We start from the raw sequence: 24,792 nt of genomic DNA, 5'->3' as shown, positions 1-24,792 counted from the left end.
AGGCGCCAAATATAGTGTAACTGATACCTAAACATTCTGAACATCGTAAATTACTAGATTTATTGTAAAATTCTCACTTGCAAAACAGAATAGTATGCTAACAATTGAGCTAAGTAATCCTGAAATTGGGAATGTTCGTTAATGATTATGTAGTTCAAAGCTTAATTTTAGGATTCCTTTGAAAGTGAAAGATGCCTATTAAGAGGCTATAATATGTACAAAGAATTTTTATGTTTGATAATAACCAGATGGACAGGAGAATCCCTGTCCTGGCAAAATAATTGAGAGTCTGTTCAGGAGGTTCCTTAGAGCTGCAAATGTCCCTAGTTCCCCCTCTTTTGGAAATTATGTAACCTAGAAAGAAACTTAAACAAATTGTTTTTAAAGTTATCTGTTTGTAGATTTTGATTTTGGGAAGAAGAGCCACTAAAGCAACAAGTAGTCCTTGGAAAATCTTTTGTATCTGGATTGTTCAACATTTTTATTTCGTCCTTTGTCACAGCTTGTGAGACAGAATTGATTTCTGGAGGGACTGACAAATGTCTTATTCTTTGGGAGACACAAAATGAGAAGGTATGCAGAGGCACTGTTGTCTGTAGTTAAAACTCTGTAGTTGAAACTCTTGTATGCATGTCGTGTTTCTATATGAAAGAGAGAACAAACCCAAACCAGAACAACTTCTGAACCCTTCTGTTCTTCCTAACCTAACCTTTACAATGCTTCCAAAGTTCTACAGCAAAGACTGTGTTGTACTAAGAAATCCTGTAATGCAAAGTATTAATTGCTAGTTATCTGGATTCGAAGTTCAAGAGTGTCACCGTGAAAATGAAAGATATCTGTACAAGAGGCTGTCATTTGTATATATGTTGTATGTGTGTACTTAGTGTTAAGGGTGTGGTGAGAAAAATCTCACTAAGCTTATACTTGCAGCATTCAGGGCTAGAAAACTGTGTTTTCTAACATGAGACCTGATATTCTCAGGAAGCTGAATTCTGCAATCAGTGCCACATTCTGTGCTTATGTGAAATCTCAGAAACTACTTCTCACTGGGCTACAACTTACTGTAGCAAAGGCATTTTGGTGATTTAAGAGGGATCGTTTGGCCTCAATTCCACGACCCTGTTTAACTTGGAACCTGCTCGAAAGCTGGAAAGGAGAAAGTGAGCAAGTGCTCTCTCGGCTGACTACAAGCCAGGCTTCCTCTCCCTTTGTATTCTTGAAAGTTACTCCAGCTGCAAAGGAAGACATAACCCACCCTGTGCTGTGCACAAGGAGGGCTTCATCTGCTCTATGGTCTCAGGAGTATTATTTTCGGGGTTAGGAAGGGGCACATAGCCCACCATCCATGTGTATGTACCAGGGAAGGGAGCAGGACAAGCATGGTGGTGGATGGGTTGGAGTGAGAAGAGGTGTGTAAACCAGTAGGTGAGTGAATACCTCTGGCAGAGCTTTCTCCAGAACCTGTGAGTTTAGAGAGTTACACTAGATATTTTTTGATCAGCATACTTTTCTAGTCTGCTAAGTCTTAGCCTAAAAGCACCTCACATTAGAAAGCTCCTCAAAAGCAGCAATTGGTTTTTGCGTCTCCTGCCACTTTTCATTTTAATTGAATGTACTGTTGTTCTTATGTCATCTTGTTCTGATGATAAGAAAACATTTCTCCTAACTCGTGTACTAACCGGTGCATCATGTGTAATTGCATACACTTCACGCATTCATTAATCCAGCTTGCCCCCTCTTTTTATAGCTGTGTATATCCATGTCATTAATGTTCAAGGTGCCTTTCTCTGACTTGAATCAAGTTTTGCAACTCTTAGTTTTGCAGCTAGCAGGACTGCAGTTAGTCCCATGCTGACATTCAGGCTGCAAATGTATACAACTGCAAACGGCAAACCAGTGACTTTACTGAAGGGCTTGTGAGAGTTAATATCCAGCTGTCTTGGTGTGGATTACCTTTTTGATCAAGTGAATACCACAGTGACATTCAGCCTTAGTTCTCCTCCTCTGATGGGCAGTAGGAGATTGGTGGAATAATCAAGGTTGTGTCCACAGGAGGCTGTTTCTTTGCAGCAGAAGAAGAGACAAGTTGCCTTAACTTTGCTCTGCCTTGCTTTGGTAAATCTGTGTGCTGATGTGCAGGAATTGCTTGCGAGTGAACGGCCTGCTTGGGATGTTTGCTCCTGAATCTGGAGACAGCAGCAGTGAAGCTGGATCTCTTCTTTGTCCATGGATGCACTTGTGAGGAAGGCCTGTAGCTTGCATGTAAAACAGTACTTTGAAGTCTTCCTCCTCTTCTCTCTCTGAGCAGATCTACCATGTGAGGAGGTGGTGGCAGTGTTCTGGTGATGGAAGTGAATACCTGTTTATTGAGAGACCTGCTTTCTAGGAGCCCTAATGACAAATACTACTGGGATGAGGTGTGGGCTCTACCAGCTGTTCCCAGGATATATTCCAGGAAAAACAGTTGGTGCGACAGCAGACCCAGTGACTGCAAAGCACTTCCTATACTTACTATAGAAGTGTTATTAACTGGTGGAGCAGAAGGCTAAATAAAGCGGCATATTCAAGTGCTTATAGTTTTAAATAGGGACTACCCTCTTCTCTAAAAAGGAATGTTTAAAGGAATGACTGGGGCGTGCTGGGGGGTGTAGGCCTTTTTTCCTGTAATTTAGCTGAAATTGTAAAAAAGAAAAAAGGTCAGGCTTCAGATTGTACAAATCTTTTGCTATTTAAAGTAGATTTAGAAAATGGATGAAAGACCAATAATGCTGCTTTTGTGAAGTTCATGAAATCCTAGTTCTTATCGAAACAAAGACTGCAATAAATTGTGAACAGAACATTGTATGGAGTGCATGTTTTCTAATGGAAAATGAGCACACTGTAATTGGCCTACCTATGCTCTCCACTAAAAAAATTTACTGTTATACTTCTGTTAAAGTTCTTTAGCATTCCAGTTATTTCCATGGTTGGACAATTCTGAAAACTCTGCATGGCAATTTGGTTTAAACTTCAGGGTTATTGTCATTCCTCCATGTAATGTTATAACTTTCTGTTTAGCTTGTGAACACCATTCACCTTGACGGTCACACTGAAGCAGTTTGCGCTTTGGATGCTGTTTACACAGCAAATGCGACCACAGCAGAGTCAAATCTACTAGTAGCTTCTGCAGCTTCTGACTCTACTGTCAGAATCTGGTCCAAGGAAGGAACGGATGGTAAGCTTCTTTACTTTGCTGTGGAAGCAGGGGTTCTGTCAAGAAATATCTTGAGAAGTGTCTTCACTTTCCATGTTGCAAGGTTTAGTGGCATAATATCTATATCAAAGGTGAGCAGTCGTTTTACCCCCCAGGACCACATTCCTTCAGGGGTAAGGGCTGCATGGGCGGGGATGAGTCCGGCACTAGGTGGAACCCCTGCCCCCTTCTCTTTCGTTCATGCATACACAGCTCCCGCTCACATGACACCTCCTCACAGATTTAACACCCCCCTCCCCCGCGTTCTGGATGAAGATTGCCCCTCTGAGCAGCTATTGAGCATTTTCCTAAGCTTAATACCAGTGAGGGGGATCTTCATCAGGATTGTGGGGTGAGGTGATTGGGACTCTTCACCTCCTGCTTCCAGAGGGAGCTGGTGGACCTTTATTTGGATCCACCAAAGCATATCCTGGTGTAGGCAGCCCTGACTGCATAGCGCCCCCCCCCCCCTTCACACTGATGCCAGTCATGCGTCAGTCAAGGTCTGTGGCTGGCATGCATGTCAGCATCTAGGGGCCAGAGCTAGAGAGCCACTTCACACATTTGGTAGCCATGGGTACCGAATGCCTGGATAGTGTTCAGATCTTATGTAGTTTCGATATCTGCTGCCTGAGGAAATAAGCTACACATCTTGAATAAAGGAGGCACTGATAATTAAGAAAGGTCGAAAGTGATAGCTATGTTTTGTTCAGTGCACAGATGGTTTATGTAAAGTATATTTGCCTCACTATTTATCACAGTCCAATACTTTCACATACAGTTAATATAGTAATGAGTGATGAAATAATGGAAATAGAGGGAGGTTTGTCCCCTTGATAAGAGGGGACCATCTCTCAGTGTGCCACGTTCCAGTGAGAGTAAAAAGGAGAGGTTGCCAAATCATGTTTATATTGTGACTCACTCTAACCTCTCCTTATCAGCTTTTTTAGACCTCAGCTAGATTCTGTATTGTTATATTTCTTTATGATGTATACCCCTTTACATTAATATTGGGTGAGGTTTTATTTCATTGTCGCTGTACTATGTAGCATAGCCTGGTTGTTCTCCTTTGGCTGTCTCTGTAATCCTCACTGCTGGTGTGCAAAACTATTTTTTCCTCTCCCTTAGTTAAATGCCTTCAGACCCTACTGTTTGGAAATGGGTTTGCTATGGATGTTTCTTTGTCCTTCTTGCCAGGCAGTGACAGTAAGTATGTCTACATAATTTTTTAATCTTTTGACAAATCATTTAACAAATGTTTTAAACATTCCACTCAGTGTTGTTCATGGATTGTGGCAATTTTCAAAGTTTGGGGCAAGCATTCTGTTTTAAAGCATATTCCAAAACTTACAGTGCTGGGATACTAATATGTGATCCTATGGGCTGCTATGTAGACAGCTTCCATTTTCACACAACCACTATGCTACTTGCAACTTATTTTCCAAATCTGTGAAGTTTTAAGTACTACCAGACAGAATAGTCTAGACTCTAGGATATCCAATCTGGCAGTATTTAAAATCTAAAAAAGTTGTTAGACAGATCCAAGGATGCCCAGAATCTGTTTAACAAAGCCTTGCAGTGCAATCCTATGCATATCTACTCAGAAGTAAGTCCTGTTGAGTGTAATGTGACTTATTTTCAGGTGAGTATGTGTAGGATTTCAGCGTCAGGTTTTTCTCCTGCTTCTCAGTATATGTTGTGCTTTCTCTTGTGACCATTTTCTTTTTCTGTTGTTTCAAAAAATGTAGTTGAAGCAGCACATTTCCAATGACTTCGTCAGGTTCCCCGTATGACCTGGACCCCCTGAGCTCCTAAAGAATCTCTTGCCTCCTTGAGACCACCTTCCTTCTTTTACCTTCCGCTTTCTAATAATGTGGGTTTAGGCTGTAGGTGTGGGGTGATTGGCACTCTAGACACAGGGTTTAACCACAACAGTTTACTGGTAAATTAAAGCAAGCACATCTCAACTAAAGGTATTGACATAATAGAGCTAAGTGATACAAAAGGCAGTAAGAGAAAATAAAAGTTGCAAAACACAAGTTCCTTTACCCTAGCTGTACTTCTCCAGGCTGCTTTTTCCTGCTCCCTCCTCAGGTTCTGGTCTCCCCAACTTTGGTCTTACTAGCTCTCTTTATATATGCTCCTCCCTTAAAACCAAAAGTACTGCTTCAGACCTGAAGAAATGAAACTTAACTGGGGAAAAGAAACTGAAACTTAACAGGGGAAATGAAACTAAACCTCTCAGGGATACCCCATCCTGACAAAAACTCCAGGCCTCTAGGCCTGACCTTTTTCTTTTTCTTGCTTCTGTAGGCCTCAAACCTTCACAGACTGCTTTGTCATTTCAGTACCAGTACTGGCTTGTGGTGGTGATGACTGCAAAATTCACTTATACGTGCAGCAGGCTGGACAGGTAGCTATAGTTTGTGCCTCTTATCCTACAAATTGCATGTCATTTTGGGGGTTTTTAGTTTTGTTCTAACTGTATTTATTCAGCCTATGGGAATATCTTCTGTGACCCAGAGACTGATTGATGGGTGCTGATTATTTGAGAGTGTGAGGAGAATCGTATGGGAGGGGGTGCTTCTTTAGGTACCTGTGTCCCAAGCTGTTTAGTTTTTAAAAAATCAGTACTACCCCTTTGAATTGGGCTTAGAAGTAGATAGGCAGCCAGTGGAGCTCTATTAACATGGTCGAGATATGGTGTGAATGAGCTGCGCCAGTCAGAATTTGGGCAGCTGCATTCTGTACTAACTGAAGCTTCCAAATCCAAGGCGGCCCCATTACAGTAATCCAGTCAGGAAGTTGCCAGGGTGACTGCTGCCAAACTTGTGAACCAGCTACTTGAGCCTCTAGCAGCAAAGCTGGATCCAGGGGAACCCCCAAGCTTCCATACAAAATGTTGAAAAACAGAAGTTTGTGTTGAGGGTACTGCTTTCTTTCAGTTTCAGAAAACCTTGCTACTCCATGGCCATGAAGACTGGATAAGAGGGGTTGAATGGGCAGTTTGTGGTAGGTATGAAGTACAGCAGAGGCATTTTTAATAATCTAATGTGTCAGACAGAGCAAGAGCCAAGCTTCTGAGACCATGTTAATCTTATTTGCACAGGATTTTCGACCCAGTGGATGCCATGCAGGAAGTGAGATGGGAGAACTTGATGAGGGTTCTGTCATCTTTATTTTTTTTAGTAATTCCACCTGCGTGAATTTCCTGGCATTGCTGATAGGTTAAGATAATTTTAGAGGATTCGATCAGATCATAATGGACAAGTATGCTGTTTTGGGTAGTGCTGACATGGAAATACCCTTTCAGTTTAGAGTGCAGGGGAGCTTTATGAGTGTTTTTTTCAGGATAGGGACTCCTGGCCCAAGCTTCTTGTTTTTCAAGCTTTGTTGAAACAGACAGAGGGACAAAGTGGCCTTCGAATGCAGGGGCTTGGTCCAGGAGGATGAGGTTTTATAAACAATCTGATATCTTCAGTGGCAAAACTAATGAATGTAAAGTGCAATTTCAAACTGAGCAGTTTCTCCTTGCCATTACTAGGGCTGTGTATACTTCGCACTAAGAAATTTAAATTCTGAGTTTAGGAAATCCAAATGCTATGTTCTGAATAAATTATTCAATTCACAAATTTTGCATATTATCTTATTTTGTATGGCTCTGGGTTTGGGAGGAGCAAGGACTTTGAAGCCCTGCCCCCAGCTGCTGGAAATCTCATGAGATTTTATTTTATTTTGAAACAAGGTTGACAAAATAATGGCAACAAAAAGAAGAAGAACGTGCATAATAATAAATCACAATTACTAAAGAGACAAAGGAATTCACTAATTAAATCTGAGTAGGAGCTCAGTTTCCAATGAAAGTACAAATGCAAGCCCTACAACATATGAAAGGAGCGTGTGCAGGTGTATGCCATTTTGTGCGTTCACGCACAGTAATTAGAAAAAAATATAGGCAACTGTATTTTGTTGGAACAAAAGCGTGAAGTGCCTTAGCACAGGAAATGCATGGAAACCATGGTGTCGTAATATTCTTCACGTGAAGATTCCGTGCTCGCTGCACTGGCTGACCAAGCTTATACATACTCATAGTCTCCCAAATTGTATTAATCCACCGCACTTCAGTTGGTTGCTTTGGAGACTTCCAGTTACAAGCTGCACATAACTTTGCAGCTGTACACAATTGCCTAAAGGTCTTTATGCAGGAATCCAGCATCATTGGGTTCAAAAAGATGAGGCAGCATTGCTTTAGGAGCTCCAGTGGTCTAACATGAAGAAATTCCTGACAGTAATCAGCAGCCATGTTCCAAAATTCCACACTGAATAAGTCACATTAAACCACCTCCCTTTATTGAGATTTCAGCAGGCATTGCCCACACACTTTCAAGCATATCTTAACAACCATAAGGGCTAGGCCCTTACCATTTAAAAAAAAAAGGTAACTGAGATTCTTGGGAAGTTGAATTCTACACCCACTTCCACATTCTGCACTTTTTCTGCTCTCCCATGGAATCTAAGCATACACACAACCCTGGCCACAGCATTCTATGCAGTACATGTCAGAAATAGGTCTTTTTTTCTCTGCTTAGCCAAGGTATTGGTTCGTGACTTTCCCATGGTAAATACTGATTTCTTCTGGTGAATAAGCTTCTGACATAAAGTCTTCTCGTTTTCAATCATTGGTTTAACTTTTTTAAAAGATGGAGATCTCTTCTTGGCTAGTTGTGCTCAAGATTGTCTGATAAGAATCTGGAAGATGCATGTGACTTCATCACTTGTTGAAATCCAAGATGAGGACACTGTTAGGTTGAAGGAGAACGTTTTCAATGTGAGAAATAATAGTGGTAAGTCTGTGCTTTGTGAATGGTTGTTTTTGGTTTTTCAGAGACTATATATAAGTTTTCAGTAGGGTTAAAAGCCAGTTAGAATCTAAGGTTTCCCATTCTTGTGTTCAAGATTCTCCTTTTCTGAGAAAAATCAACCAGTGTATTGTTCTCCAAGAGTATTGGTAACTAAGCTGAGACAGATAAGTGCTTTATTTCAGCAAACATCACAAATAGCTGTTCCCCAGCCCTTCTTTATCTGTCTTGCAGGACAAGGGCTTAACCTTTTCTGTTTTATACCCGTGTTACTCATTGAGCAGAGAAATATATTATGCTTATCTTGATCCAGTGAAAAATATTGCGACTGGAAACTAGTTTCTTTCCACAGATCTTGCCTATCAATAGGATGCTGTGTTTTGTGCATATAGGGAATCATAGGGTTGGAAGGGGCCTACAAGACCATCAAGTCCAAGCCCCCGCTCAGTGTTGGAAGCCTGATTCCCAGGCGGTTTCCCATCCAAGTACTAACCAGGGCTGACCCTGCTTAGCTTCCGAGATCAGACGAGATCGGAAGGTGTACAGTATTTGCATCAAAGCTCCTGGGTGTGCAAAAGTGATCCTGCACCACCATATCCCCTTTCCCGGACAAACTGTTGAAGGCGCTCAGTGCCACACAGGGGTATACGTAGCCTCATAATTTTTCTTGTAGAATACTCTGCAAGGCTGAGTTATTTGCACAATGGCTGGGCACTTCTTAACTCCTCATTGCATGAGTCTGTATCACCCTTGCTTTCCATTCAAAGCTGCAGTTAACTCTGGGAAGGGAGAGAGGTCCAGGTTATATTTTTACTTGCATTTAATTAATTTCAAGGAAAGTAACAGGATTACTTTGTGACTGAAATGTGGGGCTGTCTGACAGGATGATATTATCACTGGTGCAGTTTCATACACAGAGAGTCTCGACCACGTTCTTGGCTCTGTATCCATCCTTGAAGATTGTTATTCTTTCTGCTTTGCTTTGCGGTAGGTTCAGATACATCTTTTGCTGTTACTCTGGACTCTGTGTTGGCTGGTCATGAAAACTGGGTATATGCCATTCACTGGCAGCCTTCATTTTTCAAAGGTAAGAAGTATGTGAGCCATTATTTGGGGTACAGCTAGACATGGCGAAGAACGTGGGCTGCTATCAAAAATGGCAGCCCCATGCCAAGTTCTTATCCCCACCTGTGGCAGCCAGTGATGCGGAGCAGGGGCTGGGAAATACAGGACATGATATCATTTCACGCACATCCATTACTGTTGCTGGCCCGGCGTTCTCCACCTCATCTAGTTCTGCCTTGTTATTGCAATAATCATATCAGTGTGGTGCTGCTCTGTGCAATAGCCACCTGTGCTGCATTTAAGGTCACTGCTGTATGATACAGTGGCTCAGTTGTGTCTTCTTTGCTCCTTCCAGTGTTCTACAGTAGTTCCCTTCTGTGTGGGTATGCAGTTGGATTATTCTGGAGAAGCTGCATTCTTCTTAGGGCTGTTACAAAAGCAATATTGTCCATTACTGAATTATTGTTTAGCAACTGGGAGTGGTATTCAAACTTTTTCATTTTCCCTCCCCACTCCCCATTCTGGAGTGGCTTACTAGAGCTTACCTGCTATGTTACTGGCAGTAACATTAAACATGGTTTCAGCTAACCCGAGTCCCCACATAACTCACAATATTTTCTGTTTGTTTTTTCATCTTTTATATTAGATAAATATCATTGGCTAAATAAACACATAGATGAACACTTGCAAAAAAAAAGCTATTAATAAATATATTTTTGCTTGCACTATCAGACGATGGTCTCACATCTATGGATAAGTGAGTGCCCTGATTAGGTCTAACCACTGTTAACATCAATGTTGATGTAATGGCAAACAGTGGTTAGGCCCAGGATTGGGAATTTGAACTTCAGAAGGGAGAGAGCACATGATCCGGCACCCTACTCCCCATTTGCTTAATCAATTTGGCAGTGATACATCTGTACCAACCCTTAGGTGTATTTTCTCATGTTCTCCTAAATCAGAGGTGGGCAAATTTGAGCAGTTTCAGGGCAGTTTCTAGCCCCTGGACCCTTCTGCAGGCCACATTCCTGCTGCTGCTAGCAAAAAACCCCCTGACAGATTAAAAGCAAGCTAAATTTGGCCTTGCTAAGGCTCAGTAGTGTTTTGCTGCTGAATTTTGGCAGCAGACCACTGATTGGAAGGTGGGGGCTGATATTGCCTACTCCTATTCTAAATAGAAAAAACCTGACAATGATTACAGTGGCTGTCAACCTTTCCAGACCCAGAATCCACGTTTAGTACCAACTTAAAGTTGGGCCCACTTTTAATTTGTTGATTATGAATCAGATTTTTCCCCACCTCTCATCTTTCCCCCCCTCTTTCCAAAAGATCGCCAGGACTCTGTCAGTGCAACCCACCTTGAGACAGATCTCAACCTACGATTCACCAGTTGACGGGTCATGATTCACCAGTTAAAGACCAATGAATCACACAGTGGTCCATTCCAAATAATGATTATCCTTGGCACTTGGCGGGGTATTTTTTTCCCCTCCCTCATGACTGGGGCTGGATTTGTGCAGTTTGAAATGTATGATCAAGAGAGCACTCACCTGCAAACATAACCTTTTAAAACAGCCATAGAAGAGAAATACTACAGTACCCAGTATCCAATTTACAAGATTTTTGCCCACACACCCTTTTTTAGAGCACTGTAAATTATGACTAGACATTTCTCCTCTCTTCAGGCCAGTCGGTTCTGCACCATGCTGCTGTACGGTTATCTTACAAGCTCTTTGCCTTTCCTTGCATACACAATATTTGATAAAAATACTTAACATACAAGGGTAATTTTTTCCCTTTTACTGTAGATGGCAGGATGGAACAGCCAATGAGGTTGCTGTCTGCTTCAATGGACAAAACTGTGATCCTGTGGGCTCCAGATGACGAATCTGGGGTGTGGTTGGAACAGGTAGACATGTCTTTTTTACATTATGCTTCCCCTGCCCCCATCACCAAGCTTGAGAAGTTAAGTAAAGGGCAAGTGAATTCAAATCCCAAAGAACTGAAGCAGAAAGTCTTTTAATCCCCAAAGTCTGTTTTCTTCAGTGGAAGGAGAAAGAGAAACATTCTGCAGTACTTAGAACACCTAAAACTCGATTTAGCAGTAGCTAAAGACTATGTCTGTGCACGCGCGCGCGTGTGTGTGTGTGGGGGGGGGCAGGGGCAGAGATGATGTACAAAGAGTCTGTGCAGTTGAGAAGCCACACTTCCTGAAATCCATCCTGCCTGCCTCTGAATTTAAACTGAACGTTCCTATATATTTACTATATATATAGCGAACTGAACTTTGCCATATATTTTATCCTTAGTTTCCATGGATTATGAGTGCTGGAATCTTGGTGTTTTATTCTAAAATAAATATTAGATATTTCTGATGGCACTATGAAATGTCCCTAAGATTGGGTATGCAAAGGGATGCTGCCTCTGTCAGTGCAGTTCTATTTAGCTTTTATGGCTAATAGCCATTGATAGACCATCTTGTAACGGGTTTGTAATTTTTTTTAAAAGCCAGCTAAGGGAGTGGTCACTGCTGCACCTTAGCCTAGAATGGAAGTAAAACTGACTTACTGAAGAGAATCATCTGCAAATTGGAAGCCAGTCTTATGAACGCACACTCCTTCCCTCTCTAAAGAGATTTGCCTCCCCCCATCCCTTCCTGGTTTTGAATTACATGTGCACTGATGCAAACCATGATTCTTCTATAAACCGGACACCATGGTTCAAAGTGGCTTTGCCAACCATAGTTACAAGGGAGCTTGGCTTGGGTTAACCATTGTTTGTGTCTGTGCACGTAACACAAAAACTTGGTTAACTCTAGATAAAGCAGTGGAGCGGTGGGGGGTGGGGGGAGAGGATTGTTTATGAGGCTAGGTCCTGATTTGCTAATCGTGCTTTGTAGGGAGATAGTGTTATATCAACACTGGGCCCTTGCGGTTGTGAATTACATAAGGTTGGTTAGGCATTGTGTGAAAATGTACTTCTGATTATTATGTTTGTATTGCAAGCTGCCTATGAGCTTGGCAACTAAACCCATGGAGATTAATTTTAAAAATTTAGTATGTTACTAGTAAATAAGCAAGCATTTGATCTTGCCCCCTGCCCCCGGAAAACAGTTAAACAATTATTGATTACCTTTTTATGTGAGATTTGTAAGTCTATCAATCATGAGCCGTAAAAAAGAGGCAGAATTAATGGCTTCTTAATTTTACAAGATCCTGACATTTGTGTACCTTTAGAATCACGTTCTTCTAACTTTACTTTGGATGTAATTCTAAACCACAGACGAGGTTTTGTTGTTTTGCTTACAGTTAAGTTCTCAGCCATTGCTTAGTAGGAAGAAGGCTGATGATTGGCTCATGTATTTTGTATCCAATTTTTCAAAAAGGTCCGAATAGGAGAAGTGGGTGGAAATACACTTGGGTTTTTTGACTGTCACTTCAGCCCAGATGGCTTAATGATTCTTGCTCATGCTTTCCACGGAGCCCTGCATCTTTGGAAACAGACTTCAGTAAACAAGGCAAGACAGATTATTTCTACTGTTACACAAGGAAATGTGTGATAAATGTCTTCATATAGGAGGAGATGACCTTTTGCTTATTAGACACAGCAGACTGTAAATCCATTCTGAACACCACCTTTCCGCTAAAGCATTGATTGTTATTTTTCTTTTTGTACCATAATTAGTAGCAAACAAGATTAAATACGCCTAGATTACCAGGATGTGTCTCTTGGGCTGTGTGGGTAGGGTGTGGGAACAAATGAATATGAGAAGTTGTCTTATGTTGAGTCAGATCATTAATCTATCTGGCCCTGTATGGCCTACTCCCACAGGAGAGCTTTCCAAGGTCTCAGACGGAGGTCTTTCCCAGCCCTATGACCTGCGGCCAGGATTGAACCTGGATTTCCTGCTTGCAAAGTCCCTGCTTTACCACTGGGCTAGAGCTCGTTCCCAAGCTATCCCTTTATGCAGCCTTCCCCCTACAATTCCCATCAGCCCCAGCTGGCATGACCACTGTTCAGGGATGATGTGAATTTTAGGCCCAAACAAGATGCCTTGGTGGGTAGAGGGGCTAGGGTGAAAGGCTTTGTAAGAGCCTTTGTTATAAACATTTTAAAATCTATTTAAAAATGTGTGTTATCATTCCACAGATGCCATTCTTGCCCTTTGTTGTAAGCAATGGTGTTCACACATGTGATGCTTTTTGATGGTGTGATGGACCATCAACATCTGTCAGCAGGTCTGCTCGCATCTGGGGTACCTTAATTCAAATGTTTCCCTTTTCAACTCTGCACATAGTTTTGCAGCAAGGAGATCTCCATATCTAGCCGATACCTTTTAGCTCAGTTCAGTGAACTTATAATATTTGTGCTCTTGATTTAACAGAGAGAATGGGCTCCAGAAGTGGTGATTTCAGGGCATTTCAATGGTGTGCAAGATGTGAAGTGGGATCCAGAGGGAGAATTCATCATCTCTGTTGGTTCTGACCAGACTACTAGAATCTTTGCTCCATGGAAAAGAGAGGACAAAGCAGAGGTAGGGTTTTTCTTTTGCAAGCTTGTTAAATTATGTGTAAGTAGATAGATCAAATATTTTCGAATGAAATGTGAAACTTGAACAACAGCTTGTCTCAAATTCCCCAAAATCTATTTGCACTGTGCTCTGATCTTGGTTTGCTACCATGATATTACCACAATATTGCTGATGTGTGAGAATTTCCAGTCCTTGTATTGGAAGGAGTCATTTAAAAATAAACTCTTCTTGTGTGTAGACTTCCTTTTAGATTTAATTATGTCGTGGTTTATGCAGCATTCTGTTTCCTTTGAGGAATAAAGAATATTAAAGAGAAATTTAGAGCTAGCATGAAGTGGTGAATGGAGCTAGATTCAATCTGGGATAGGGTGTTGGAGTTTAAGTTGAAATCCCTGTTCATTTTCCATTAAGGGTCTTTTCCTGCACACTGGATGGAAATTCAGCTATCTGTCTCTGTCTGTCATAAGTACGAGAGGATCCCTGGTATTTCCAGTGGAGGCTGTTTATGGGGAACGGGATGAATGTACATTTTCAGGAAAACGTAGTTCTACAGGTGACATTGATGGGGCTAAACATTCTCGATTCTTGGATGCCTCTCCTGTAGACTGTGAGACTTGTCCATGTATAAATGCAAATGGTCACTTTACTAGGTGTCATGGCATGAAATGGCAAGGCCCCAAGTCCATGGATATGACATGCAGTGTCTGGCGATGATCGGGCGATTTCAATTTGTGTCTGGAGCAGATGAGAAAGTACTTCGAGTATTTACTGCACCTAGGAATTTCATGGAAAATTTCAGCAACGTTTCTGGAATATCTCTGGACAAACTTTATTCTGGTGTAAGTAGGTATTTATTTCTTTTTAAAGCAGAAAAATCAACTGCTGTCTTCTACATGATAAATTTAGAGTCCTGATTTGACTTTTAGCGGATTCATGAGCATATGACGCTGCTTTACTCTGTCAGACCACTGTTCCAGTACTGCTACTGTGACTAGCAGCAGCTCACCTAGGTGTCAAGCAGGAGTCTTTCAGCTCTGTTACCTGAGATCCTTTAACTGGAGGTGCTGGGATCTTCAGCAGGCAAGACCACTGAACTATAGTTCCTTCTCTGATCCTTGAAGATATAGAAATAACTTGGAACTGTGGAACTTGCTTACCCACAGGGGAATCATCGCTATTAGGATACTTCCATATGACCCAGAAAGTTGAAACATGTAGTTTGAATTTGGGTTTGGATTTTTCTGCTTATCGGAATGTCTTGGGTAACATGTACGCCAAGTTTCAGGTCTTGGAAGGCCACATGATGGATCATCCAGATTTTTTAAAGCTTGTGAGATGGACAGTTTGTTTACAAATAAAGACTCACAAAAAAAGCAAAGGTGTTGACCATAAGAACATTTCCCCAAAAGTAACTAGATGGTGAAGTCTTGCAGACAGTGTGACTTTACCATCTAGTCACTCCCTGCCCCCCCCACCCCTGCTTTTTATAACATCTTGCTAGAAGAAGAAATCTGGGGATCTTGAAAGCTTTCACAAATTTTTGGTGATTTTTTTGGTTGGCCTAATGAATTTTGGAAATAAAGACCCAATTACTTATGGATGACATTTTTCTTTTTAGCATATGATGGATCTTCCAGAAGGGGCTACTGTACCAGCCTTAGGTTTGTCCAATAAGGCTGTCTTTCAAGGTAAGGGGTGTATATGTGTGTGTGTTCAATAGGATTTGTGTTTAGGGTTGTAATGCTAAACTGGAGTTAATAAAAAAAACCAAAGTGGAAGTTGCCAATCTCATTCTCACAACTGTGCTTAGGGAGGGGAGGGTACATGACACTTGCCTATGCTCTTTGATTGGGGGATGATGGAGATTGTAGTCCAACTTATCTGGAGGGCACCAGATTGGGAAGGCTGTGATGAACCATGGTTTGTCATGACAGCCAAATGCTGCCATTCTCTCCCTCCTTTTCTCTATTGTTATATCTCTACCATCTACCGTTCTAATCTGTCCATTGACCATTTAGTTAGTTATGGTTTTGAGCATTGTTGATTCCTTATATCCACTCTAATGATGTGATGCTAGTGTGACTTTGTCTTTTTTTTTATGGAAGATGAAAATAAAGATTGATACTGATTTAAAAATGTCATAAATAACTCCTCGTTTTGCTAGGCATGGTGAGGATGGGGGAATGCTAAATACCCATTCCCAACCACCGGAGATCTTATTAGGGGAAGGACCGTAGTCAGTGGCAGGAAGAAGTTCCCAAGTTTTGTTCTATTTCTTTATATAAATAGTTCTATACTGCCCTTCAGTTCAAAATTTCCAGGGCAGTTTGCTGAATAAAAGCACAATAGATGCATTCGAAAATCCCCGGCAGCATCTCGGTTAAAAGAACATCAGGTAGGCAGTGATGAGAAAGACCCCCTCTCTGCCTGACATCCTGGAGAGCTGCTGCCAGTCGGTACTGGGCTAGATAGACAAATGACCAAGATGGTCTATGGCAGCTTCCTGTGTTCCAGGAATTGCTTTCTTCTCAGCCCCTTCCAAGAGGTATTATGGGATTGCTTTGCTTAGAAAAGAAACGAGTGAGGGGAGACATGATAGAAGTGTACAAAATTATGCACTGTGTGGAGAAAGTGGATAGGGAGACATTTTTCTCCCTCTCTGATAATACTAGAAGCTGGAGTCATCCCATGACGTTGGTTGGTAGGAGATTCAGGACAAATGAAAGGAAGGACTTCTTCACACAGCGCAGAGTTACACTATGGAATTCACTACCGCAAGATGTAGTGATGGCCACCAAAGGGGATTGGACAGATTCATGGTGGAGAAGGCCATCAGTGGCTACTAGTCTGGTGGTACATGCTACCTCCAATATTAGGGGTGGTATGCCTATGTACACCAGTTGCTGGGGAACATGGGCAGGAGGGTGCTGTTGCACTGATGTCCTGCTTGTGGGTTCCTCATGAGCAGCTGTTGGCCACTGTGTGAACATAATGCTGGATTAGGCGGGTCCTTGGTCTGATCCAGCATGGCTATGTTCTTGTTCTTATGATTACAGCTATTTCTGTTCCAAACATTTACCCTAACAGCATGATCCTGTGCATCTCTACTTGGAACTCAATGGGACGAACTCCCAGTACACGTGTATAGGATTGCAGCCGAAGTCTATCATAGCATGTAGCTACTTCTTATATGTACATCCATCATTACCCAGCACTGTGACAATCATATACACAGCCGCGGTGGCTTAGTGGTTAAGACGCTGAACTGCAGACCAGAAGGTCGGCAGGACAGCAGTTCGAGACCCAAGTGCCACGTGACGGAGTGAGCTCCTGTCTTCAGTCCCAGCTTCTGCCAACCTAGCAGTTCGAAAGCAAGAAATTGCAAGTAGATAAATAGGTACTGCTTTGGCGGGAAAGGTAAAAGCGTTCCGTGCATCTCGGTGTTCAGTCATGGCGGCCAAATGACCACGGAAGCGTCTTCGGACAGCGCTGGCTCTTCGGCTTAGATGAGCAGCACACCCTAGAGTAGGACACGACTGGTTGGGGACACCTTTACAATTTTTTTTTTACAATTTATTTATTTCTTAGATTTATTAGCCGCCCATCTGGCCAGCTACCTGGCCATTCTAGGTGGCGTACAATACAAATGACAACACAAAATACAACATAATCAACTGAACAAAACAGCATTGCTCTAAAAAAAACAAACCTCAAACCCACCCCAAATGCCTGCCTGAACAGTCAGGTTTTCAAAGCCCAGCAGAAGCTCATCAAAGAGGGGGCATGGCGGAGGTCACTAGGGAGGGATTCCAAAAAGTGGGGCCACCACAGAAAAGTCCCTCTCCCTAGTCTTCACCAGCCTAGCTGTCCTGGCTGATGGGACAAACAGAAGGTCTTCCGAATCTGGTCTCATTGAGCGGCATCCGTCATGTAGCTGGAGGCGCTTGTTAAGATAGACTGTGCCGGAACCGTATAGGGTTTTAAAAGTCAATACCAACATCTTGAACTGGGCCCAGAAAACAACTGGTGACCAGTGCAACTCCTTCAGCACTGGAGTGATGTGATCTTGCCGACGGCTGCCTTTAATCAGGCGGGCCACTGCGTTCTGCACCAGCTGCAACTTCCAAACTGTCTTCAAGGGTAACCCCACATAGAGTGCATTACAGTAGTCAGGCAAGAGGAGACCAAGGCATGAACTGCTGATGAGAGCAGATGATTAGGGAGGTAGGGGTGCAGCCGCCATATCAGATGGAATTGGTACAGCGCCATCCGGCTCACGGCTGACTCCTGAGGCTCCATGGACAGCTGGGAGTCTAAAATGACCCCCAGGCTGTGGACCTGGTCCTTCAGGGGCAGCTGCACCCCATTCAACACGAGGTCAACATCCCCCAACCTCCCTTTGTCTCCCACCAAAAGTACTTCGGTTTTGCCGGGGTTCAGTTTCAGATTAGTCCTTCCCATCCAGTCACTCACTGATTCTAGACACTTGGACAGGGTTTCTACAGCCACCCTTGGTGAGGATTTAAATGGGAGGCAGAGTTGCATATCATCTGCGTATTGGTGACACTGCACCCCAAACCTCCTGATGGTAGCCCCCAGTGGCTTCACATAGATGTTGAATAACATCGGGGAGAGAATAGAACCCTTGTGGTCTGCAAGTGAGCAGCCAATTTGTTGCATAGTTCTTTCTGACCATCTGGCTTCGCAAGCACTAGGTTATAAGTCCTCCTTAGCTATTCCTTTTATGCAGTGAAATTGCTATCTTATTATTTCAATGCACAGCTTGCCCTGCTACTTAGACTTGGATCTTACAAAGCAGATGGTAACAGCAGACGATAACAGAGATGCAGCTGAATTCTTGTGTGCTACATCTTCCCATGTTGTTCTACTCTAACAGACTACATATTTTTCTGCAAACTTCTTTCTTGAACACAACCAGTTAAAGCCTTTGAATGCCACACTTCATGACTCACACTCATACATGATGGCTGGGTAAAATTATTCTCTTGTGTATATTTTAAGCTTTTCTTTTTTTGAATGAATCTTCTTTCCTTTATTAATAAATTTAGTGCAATTGTTATGAAACTGCAGGCTGCATTTGCTACAGAAATAGGCCTAGAGAGCTCAAATGGGGGTCTAAGAAATGCCAGAGCGAAAGAGCAGAAACACTGATACTCACAGGGCCTTTTCAATGGGGCAATAAGAATGGAAGCCAATTGAGTTAATTCTGCCTTCTCTATAGTAACATGCAGAAGGTTAGAAGGTTCTCGAACAATTTTAGTCCTGAATGAGAAATGGACACATGTCTAAATATGACAAAGGACAAGAAGTCCAGAGCAGTACATCCCAGGCTTTGGGCCTAATTCTGAGGATTAAATTTAATTGGGACTCCAGAGAGCAATAAAAATGCCTATGCCATAAGAAATTTTAACGTGAACCGCTTAGGAATTTTAATATATTAAAACTATTATGAAGAAGGAAATCCAAGAAATTACACAAGAGTAACATTACATATGACTAGCAAAACATTCATGATTATGGTTGGGGTGTATATAAACGTGTGCAGGTGAGGGCATGTCTGTTGCAAAAATCCCTGGTTGTGTGTGTGTGTGTGTGTGTCTCTGCATGCGCTGTGTGGGAAACACAAAGCATTTCCCTATTAGATTCCTGTGGGAGGGCTGGACCACACAGTCTAACCACAGCAATATCCCCAAAGTGTAGCACTTTATTTAAAATTGCTCCATTGGAAGCCGGGTACACTTGGTGGGCATCATGAACTCTGCTCCCTGCCCTTTCTGACCTCAGCCTTTGGGAACCGAGCTCACTCCCGTCTGCATCTCCTTGCGTCATCAGAACCCCTTCTGTGATCCATTTTCTTGGTTACACTGCAGTGTGGTGAAGGGAGCTGTCTCTTACTTGGGTGTATATATAATGTACTCTCTATTTTTAATGCAATAATAATATGCCCTATAGGTGTTGGAAGCATGTTCCTCACCTAGTTTTGAATGTGTCAAACTTGTCTCACTCACATTGCACTTCTCATACTTTGACCACTTTTTAGAGTGAACAGATGGGCCTGAGGTGTAGCATGAGATCTAGGGCATGCTACTATACCAGTTTTTTCCATTCTTCCCCATTGTGAAAGCTGACCTTTTTCCAGGTCCTGCCTTGGTTTGTATTATGAGGCCCAAATAGTTTATCTTACAGCGTAACATTTCCTAGCCTCGCTATCCAAAATGAATTTGATTATGGGCCAGTCTTCATTTAGATACTTTTTATATGTATACTGTTGTTGTTTCTTTCTACTTAGTACTGGTTATTTCATCTTGCGCACCTTGCTTATTTGCTGATTTTAAAAACAACACTTTTTACAGCTGGAGATACGGCAGCTCAGACAACTGAAGAGGAGGAAAAACTTAGCAATGCTTCCAGTCAGTATCGTGAAAATTACTTTCAGCCATGTAGTCTTACAGGTATGCAAACATGTAAAAATGCCGTGTATAGTTCTGGAATGAGGCTTATGGAACGGATATTTGAGAAAATAGATAAATGGGGAAAAATGGTGTGAGAAATAAAAAACACAGTTCTAAACCAAATTGTTTATTCCAGAACCTCCCACAGAAGATCATCTCTTGCAGAACACGCTATGGCCTGAAACCCAAAAATTGTAAGTTATTTTGTTGATAGATCTAGAAACAAATGAAAAGAGCTGGAAACTGTTGTTTTAATGCCTTCCTTTTTAAGCCATCTTCCTACAATTTGGCCATTCCCTCATTAAATATGTTGTTCTGAGCTAGGTCAGGACCAGATGGATGCATGTCCTTTTAAAAAACTACATTTGTATCCCACATTATGTAGAAGGAACGCAGGACAACATATATGACTTTCTTCCATTTTACTCTCACCACAGCCCAGGGTTCACCCAGTAAGCTTCCCAGCTGAGTGGAGGTTGAACCTGGCTCTCTAGCATACAGATGCTAAATAACAATGTTTAGCATCTAATCAATATGTTATGTATTTATTTGTCTTATGGCCTACTCCATCCCAAGGGCTCGAGGTAAGTAATAGTACGCTAATAACTCTACCCTATGAATTGGTCACTAACAGTCAATTTGAATAAAAAGGTCTTGTGTTGCTTCTGGAAGACATGCAGGCTCAGGATTTGGTGAGTCCCTCAGGAATTCTTTGTAATCCTTACAATACCACCACCCCGGTAAGATATTACTATTGACTTGCAGATGGAGGGCGGAGGGAAAGTGGCTTACTTAAGGGTATGTGTTGCTAAGTGAAGGAAGTGTTGGTGACGGACCTAAGATTTGAAAAAATTGCATTTGCAGCCACTACACTACACTACTTGGTAAGCATGAAACAGTTTCTGCATTGATCCCAAGTAGACTCCCTGCTGAGTCTGAGAAATGGACAGTAAACAACTGAGTGTCTGGTTGCGTGAAACAAGTGCCTTTAGAAGCTACAGGGTAATCCAGGCACAGCTCTTTGTTCAGGGAAGGAGTTGTTTACTTGGATGAAATATGCGTGTATTTGAGCATAGGATGGAAGGTCTCTCAATGGACAGCCGACTGAACTCTTGAACCATCAGCCCTGATCGCTGGAGGAAACCCTGGTTGCCCCAGCTAAAGAAGGGGGGAAAGAGGGCAAGTAGGAGCAGCAGGTGGTAGTTTTTACCAGTTGGCTGGCAAAACAAATAAAAACGTTCACAAGTACCATTAAAAGCATGTAAATGGAAGTGGCTCACTTTGCAAACCATGCCAGTTTTTCACAGTCTCTCATTCTTGGCAGGCTGAAGGTGGCATGAGAGTCATAATTTCAGGCAATTTGGCTATCTACTGAGTCTGTGCACAGGAGCCTGAAAATATTCGCAGCGATGGGGAATCGTGAGATGGTTTGATTCAGCCCATTTGCAGGGGCCATGTCGACAGACCCGCAGAACTTGTAAACCACCAAGCTGAACATAGCTCATGGGCCGTGTATTTATGTGCATTTGCAAGATGGAGCAAAAAGTCTCCCCCTCCCCCCGGGTGAGCCATTATCTGCAGATTCCCAGCATTCATTCCGAGTGGTCTAGAGCGGTGGTGGGCAGACTTCAGATTTGTGAGCGTGGGAGTCTGCAGGAAGGGGCAAGGGGGGCAGTTACCCCCTCCCCTCAGCCTGATGAGATTCAGAATCTCTGAATTCCCAGCTTTCATTTAAAAAAAGCAAGTAAGTTTCTAGCCTTTGTACAGCCCAAGGTATGAGGCAAAATGTGCAGCCATTACTCTGCCAATTTGTTTTGTGAGAAACTTCTCCCGCCTTTCAATCTTTTTAGCCAGTGAATGAAGGCATAGCAATGGTTAATACACCCACTGTCTGGGTGCGTTAACCCTTCTGGGTGTGTTAAGCCTTTTTGAGTCTTCTCTGCTAGGAAGTAATTGCAGCCTTATAAAACACAATTTAGGGTACAGTCCTGTGGGTTGCGCCCCCGTTAGAAGGAAGCCTCTGAACCCAGAGGTTTCTGAGTATCTGCCGAGAAGGCAGGAGGAGTGGCAGAGAGGATTTGTGCCTCTCTGTCATCCATTTTTTGCTTTTTCCTCTAGGTGGGCCGGTCTAGAGGAGGCATGCTGCCAGGGCTGGGGCTTTTTCATCTCCTGGCCTCTTCCCCCGCTCCTTCTGACCTCTGTGAGGTCCTCCAAGGCTGCTTTTGCAACCTCAGAAAGCTGGTGCCGCAGTTTCTGTCAGGCAAAGTACTTAATGCACTTTGGGGGTGAGGAGAGAGCATTCAGGCTGCATGTAGCCTGACAGCTCCACGTACCTTTCTGTGTAGGAAAAGCTTCCTACATATAGGTAATTGATCACATCTGCTGTGCCCTTGTCCTCCACCCTTCTCCTTCATCTCTGGCTAAAGACCTTCTCAGCCATAATCCCCCCAAATTAGATGAGACGTAGGAAGAGGGTTTTGCATCATTCCACAGAGAGGGTCTGAGACAAAAGACGTTCCACCCCCACCCGGCCATTTTCATAACTTCAGCGAGGTGTAAAGTATTGCAATCCATACTTACGTGAGAAACCTGGTACAGTCAGAGTCCTATTTGATTGGAGCCTTATTTCCCGCCCCCTTGGATATCACCCAATAAAAATTGCACAACTTTAGCTTGTCTCCATTCTTCGATGGCCCACGGGAACTCTGTGTTTCCCCATACACCAATGGAGCCCAGCCTTCACCTGCATGGGTTTCTCCGCTATGTGAGATGATATAAATATTTTAGGATTTCTGTTAAGTAAGCACCAGTTTTTATCGTTTATATTCTTTAAAAGCCACTTTTCTGTACCTCTCTGTGTCTTAACTCTTTAATAAATATACATGAATTGGAAACTGATGGAAGTGTCCGGTGCATTATAACTCAAGACCTGTCCTACTCAGGTGCCTAACCACTCATCTGTGATATAAAACTGGTAAGGTGAGATGCTGGGGAAATTACAGCTTGAGCAAGGCAGGAGTTACTGCCCCAGTTTGCACAATCATTGAGGAGGAAATAAACCATGGTGGCTTATTTCTCCTGCCCCTTGTGCGCATGTGTCAGTCGTATGCCAGGGGGATTTGCATAATTTCAGGGCTTGCCATGTTGTGCAAACTTGGCCAGGGTGGCTTGTTACCGAGGGTAATTATGCAAATCCCCCTGGCATGCAACCAGCATGTGCAGGGGGATGGGAGGAAAGAAGTCATGGTGGTTTATTTCCCATTCGTGATAGTGCAAACCGGGGCTCTGAGCCCCAGTTCATCTCTGATATTGCAAGGCTGGTTTTCCTTTCCTGACCAGAACTAGGTGGCTTTAAAGAGAAGGTGATGGCAGTTACACCTTTGTAAGCAATAAACAGGACACCTGTAAGCTGGTTCTCTGCTAGAGGCAGGTGAGGTATGTGCCTGATCATAACAGCTCTTGATTGGTCTAGTTAGCTTTCCATAAGACTCTGACTTTTACTGCATGTTTTTCAGAAGTAGTAAGTAATGTATTTTGACAGGCAATAAGAAAATATTGTTGGTTCCCAATTGTATTTGTGTGGTATTAATCTTGAAAGAAGCAATGTGAAATCATGTAAAATGTAGACTTAATGTTTCCATAGCAGCAGGAAAAACAGGAATTGGCTTGCTAAAAATAAACCATTTGGCAATTGCATTTCTGTGCAGAATATTGTAGCCTCAGTATCAGATTTCAGAATAAATTTTTAATTTGATAAATATTTGAGGAGATAATGGTGCATAGGAGTTCTACTGAACTGTCTGAATATGAAGATTACATTTTGGGAAGCATGGACTGTCAAACAGATAAAATAAATCTTATAACTTGTTTTATCTTCAGAGACTTGGTTGCAATGTATGTGCAGCAGTATCTAATGCTTATATTCAGATGTCTGTTTTACATTTTCAGAAACTGTTACAGCTGTATAACTGGTACATCTGATAATACCAGATGTTAGATTCTTACTTGTTAACTGCAGTGTGAATAACAACTGGTTGACATGTGCATGTACATCACTTGGTATGATTTGATTTGCCCAACACATCATGGCTCTTAGCCACATATGTGAACTGTTGCCATTTAAAAGTATTGTGTTGACACTGGGTGATATGAAAGCTCTGTCTGTTATGACTTATTCACACATGAAATAATTGCTTGATGCTGCAGGCAGTGAACAGTGATGTGGGCATTCCAGAACATTTTCTGTGCCTTAAATCAACTGGGATCTGATTTAGCATGTTTATTTGATTGTATATTTAGTAAACAAACCAAAAAAGTAGGACATTTTAATTTTACATGCCTTGTATGTGAAAGGTTTTCCAATAGCCAAAAGTATTTGAACTACAATATGTTAGAAAAAAAGTAAATAAAGATACTTAGGGTGCAATCCTATCTGGATGCCCATTTGCCTCCGAACTCCGCTCTGCATTTTTGCTAGATGGGCTTTTTTGCCCATCTGGCTAGAGCTCTGCAGAGGGAGAGGGAAGGAGGCTGGGGACAGCTCCTATCCCTGCTTCCCCAGTCCCCTCCCCGCCCACAGAACTGCCCCCTTTTCCTCCCCTCCGAGGTAGTTTTTGCAACCTCGGAGAGGCA

The 24,792-nt window shown here is 42.5% G+C and overlaps 1 protein-coding gene across 2 annotated transcripts in view; it reads left to right on the top strand.

The window, feature by feature from the left end:
- ELP2 (elongator acetyltransferase complex subunit 2) overlaps positions 1–24,792 on the top strand; it is a 51,392-nt gene that overhangs the window by 5,827 nt on the left and 20,773 nt on the right. For both annotated transcript variants that reach the window (XM_084850626.1, XM_084850627.1), the window contains exons 3-16: positions 503–573; positions 3,058–3,214; positions 4,361–4,438; positions 5,581–5,645; positions 6,178–6,244; positions 7,933–8,076; positions 9,083–9,178; positions 10,965–11,065; positions 12,542–12,673; positions 13,541–13,690; positions 14,338–14,526; positions 15,306–15,375; positions 20,062–20,160; positions 20,297–20,354. In XM_084850626.1, the coding sequence (XP_084706752.1) occupies positions 503–573; positions 3,058–3,214; positions 4,361–4,438; positions 5,581–5,645; positions 6,178–6,244; positions 7,933–8,076; positions 9,083–9,178; positions 10,965–11,065; positions 12,542–12,673; positions 13,541–13,690; positions 14,338–14,526; positions 15,306–15,375; positions 20,062–20,160; positions 20,297–20,354 (1,477 nt within the window). The remainder of the gene's footprint in view (positions 1–502; positions 574–3,057; positions 3,215–4,360; positions 4,439–5,580; positions 5,646–6,177; positions 6,245–7,932; positions 8,077–9,082; positions 9,179–10,964; positions 11,066–12,541; positions 12,674–13,540; positions 13,691–14,337; positions 14,527–15,305; positions 15,376–20,061; positions 20,161–20,296; positions 20,355–24,792) is intronic.

The sequence above is a fragment of the Heloderma suspectum genome, chromosome 4 (assembly GCF_057233095.1).
Source record: "Heloderma suspectum isolate Gila_16-S chromosome 4, 16-S_ref, whole genome shotgun sequence".
Taxonomy (NCBI): domain Eukaryota; kingdom Metazoa; phylum Chordata; class Lepidosauria; order Squamata; family Helodermatidae; genus Heloderma; species Heloderma suspectum.
Note: the sequence above shows the minus strand (reverse complement) of the source record. Positions and strands in the feature narration are given on the sequence as shown.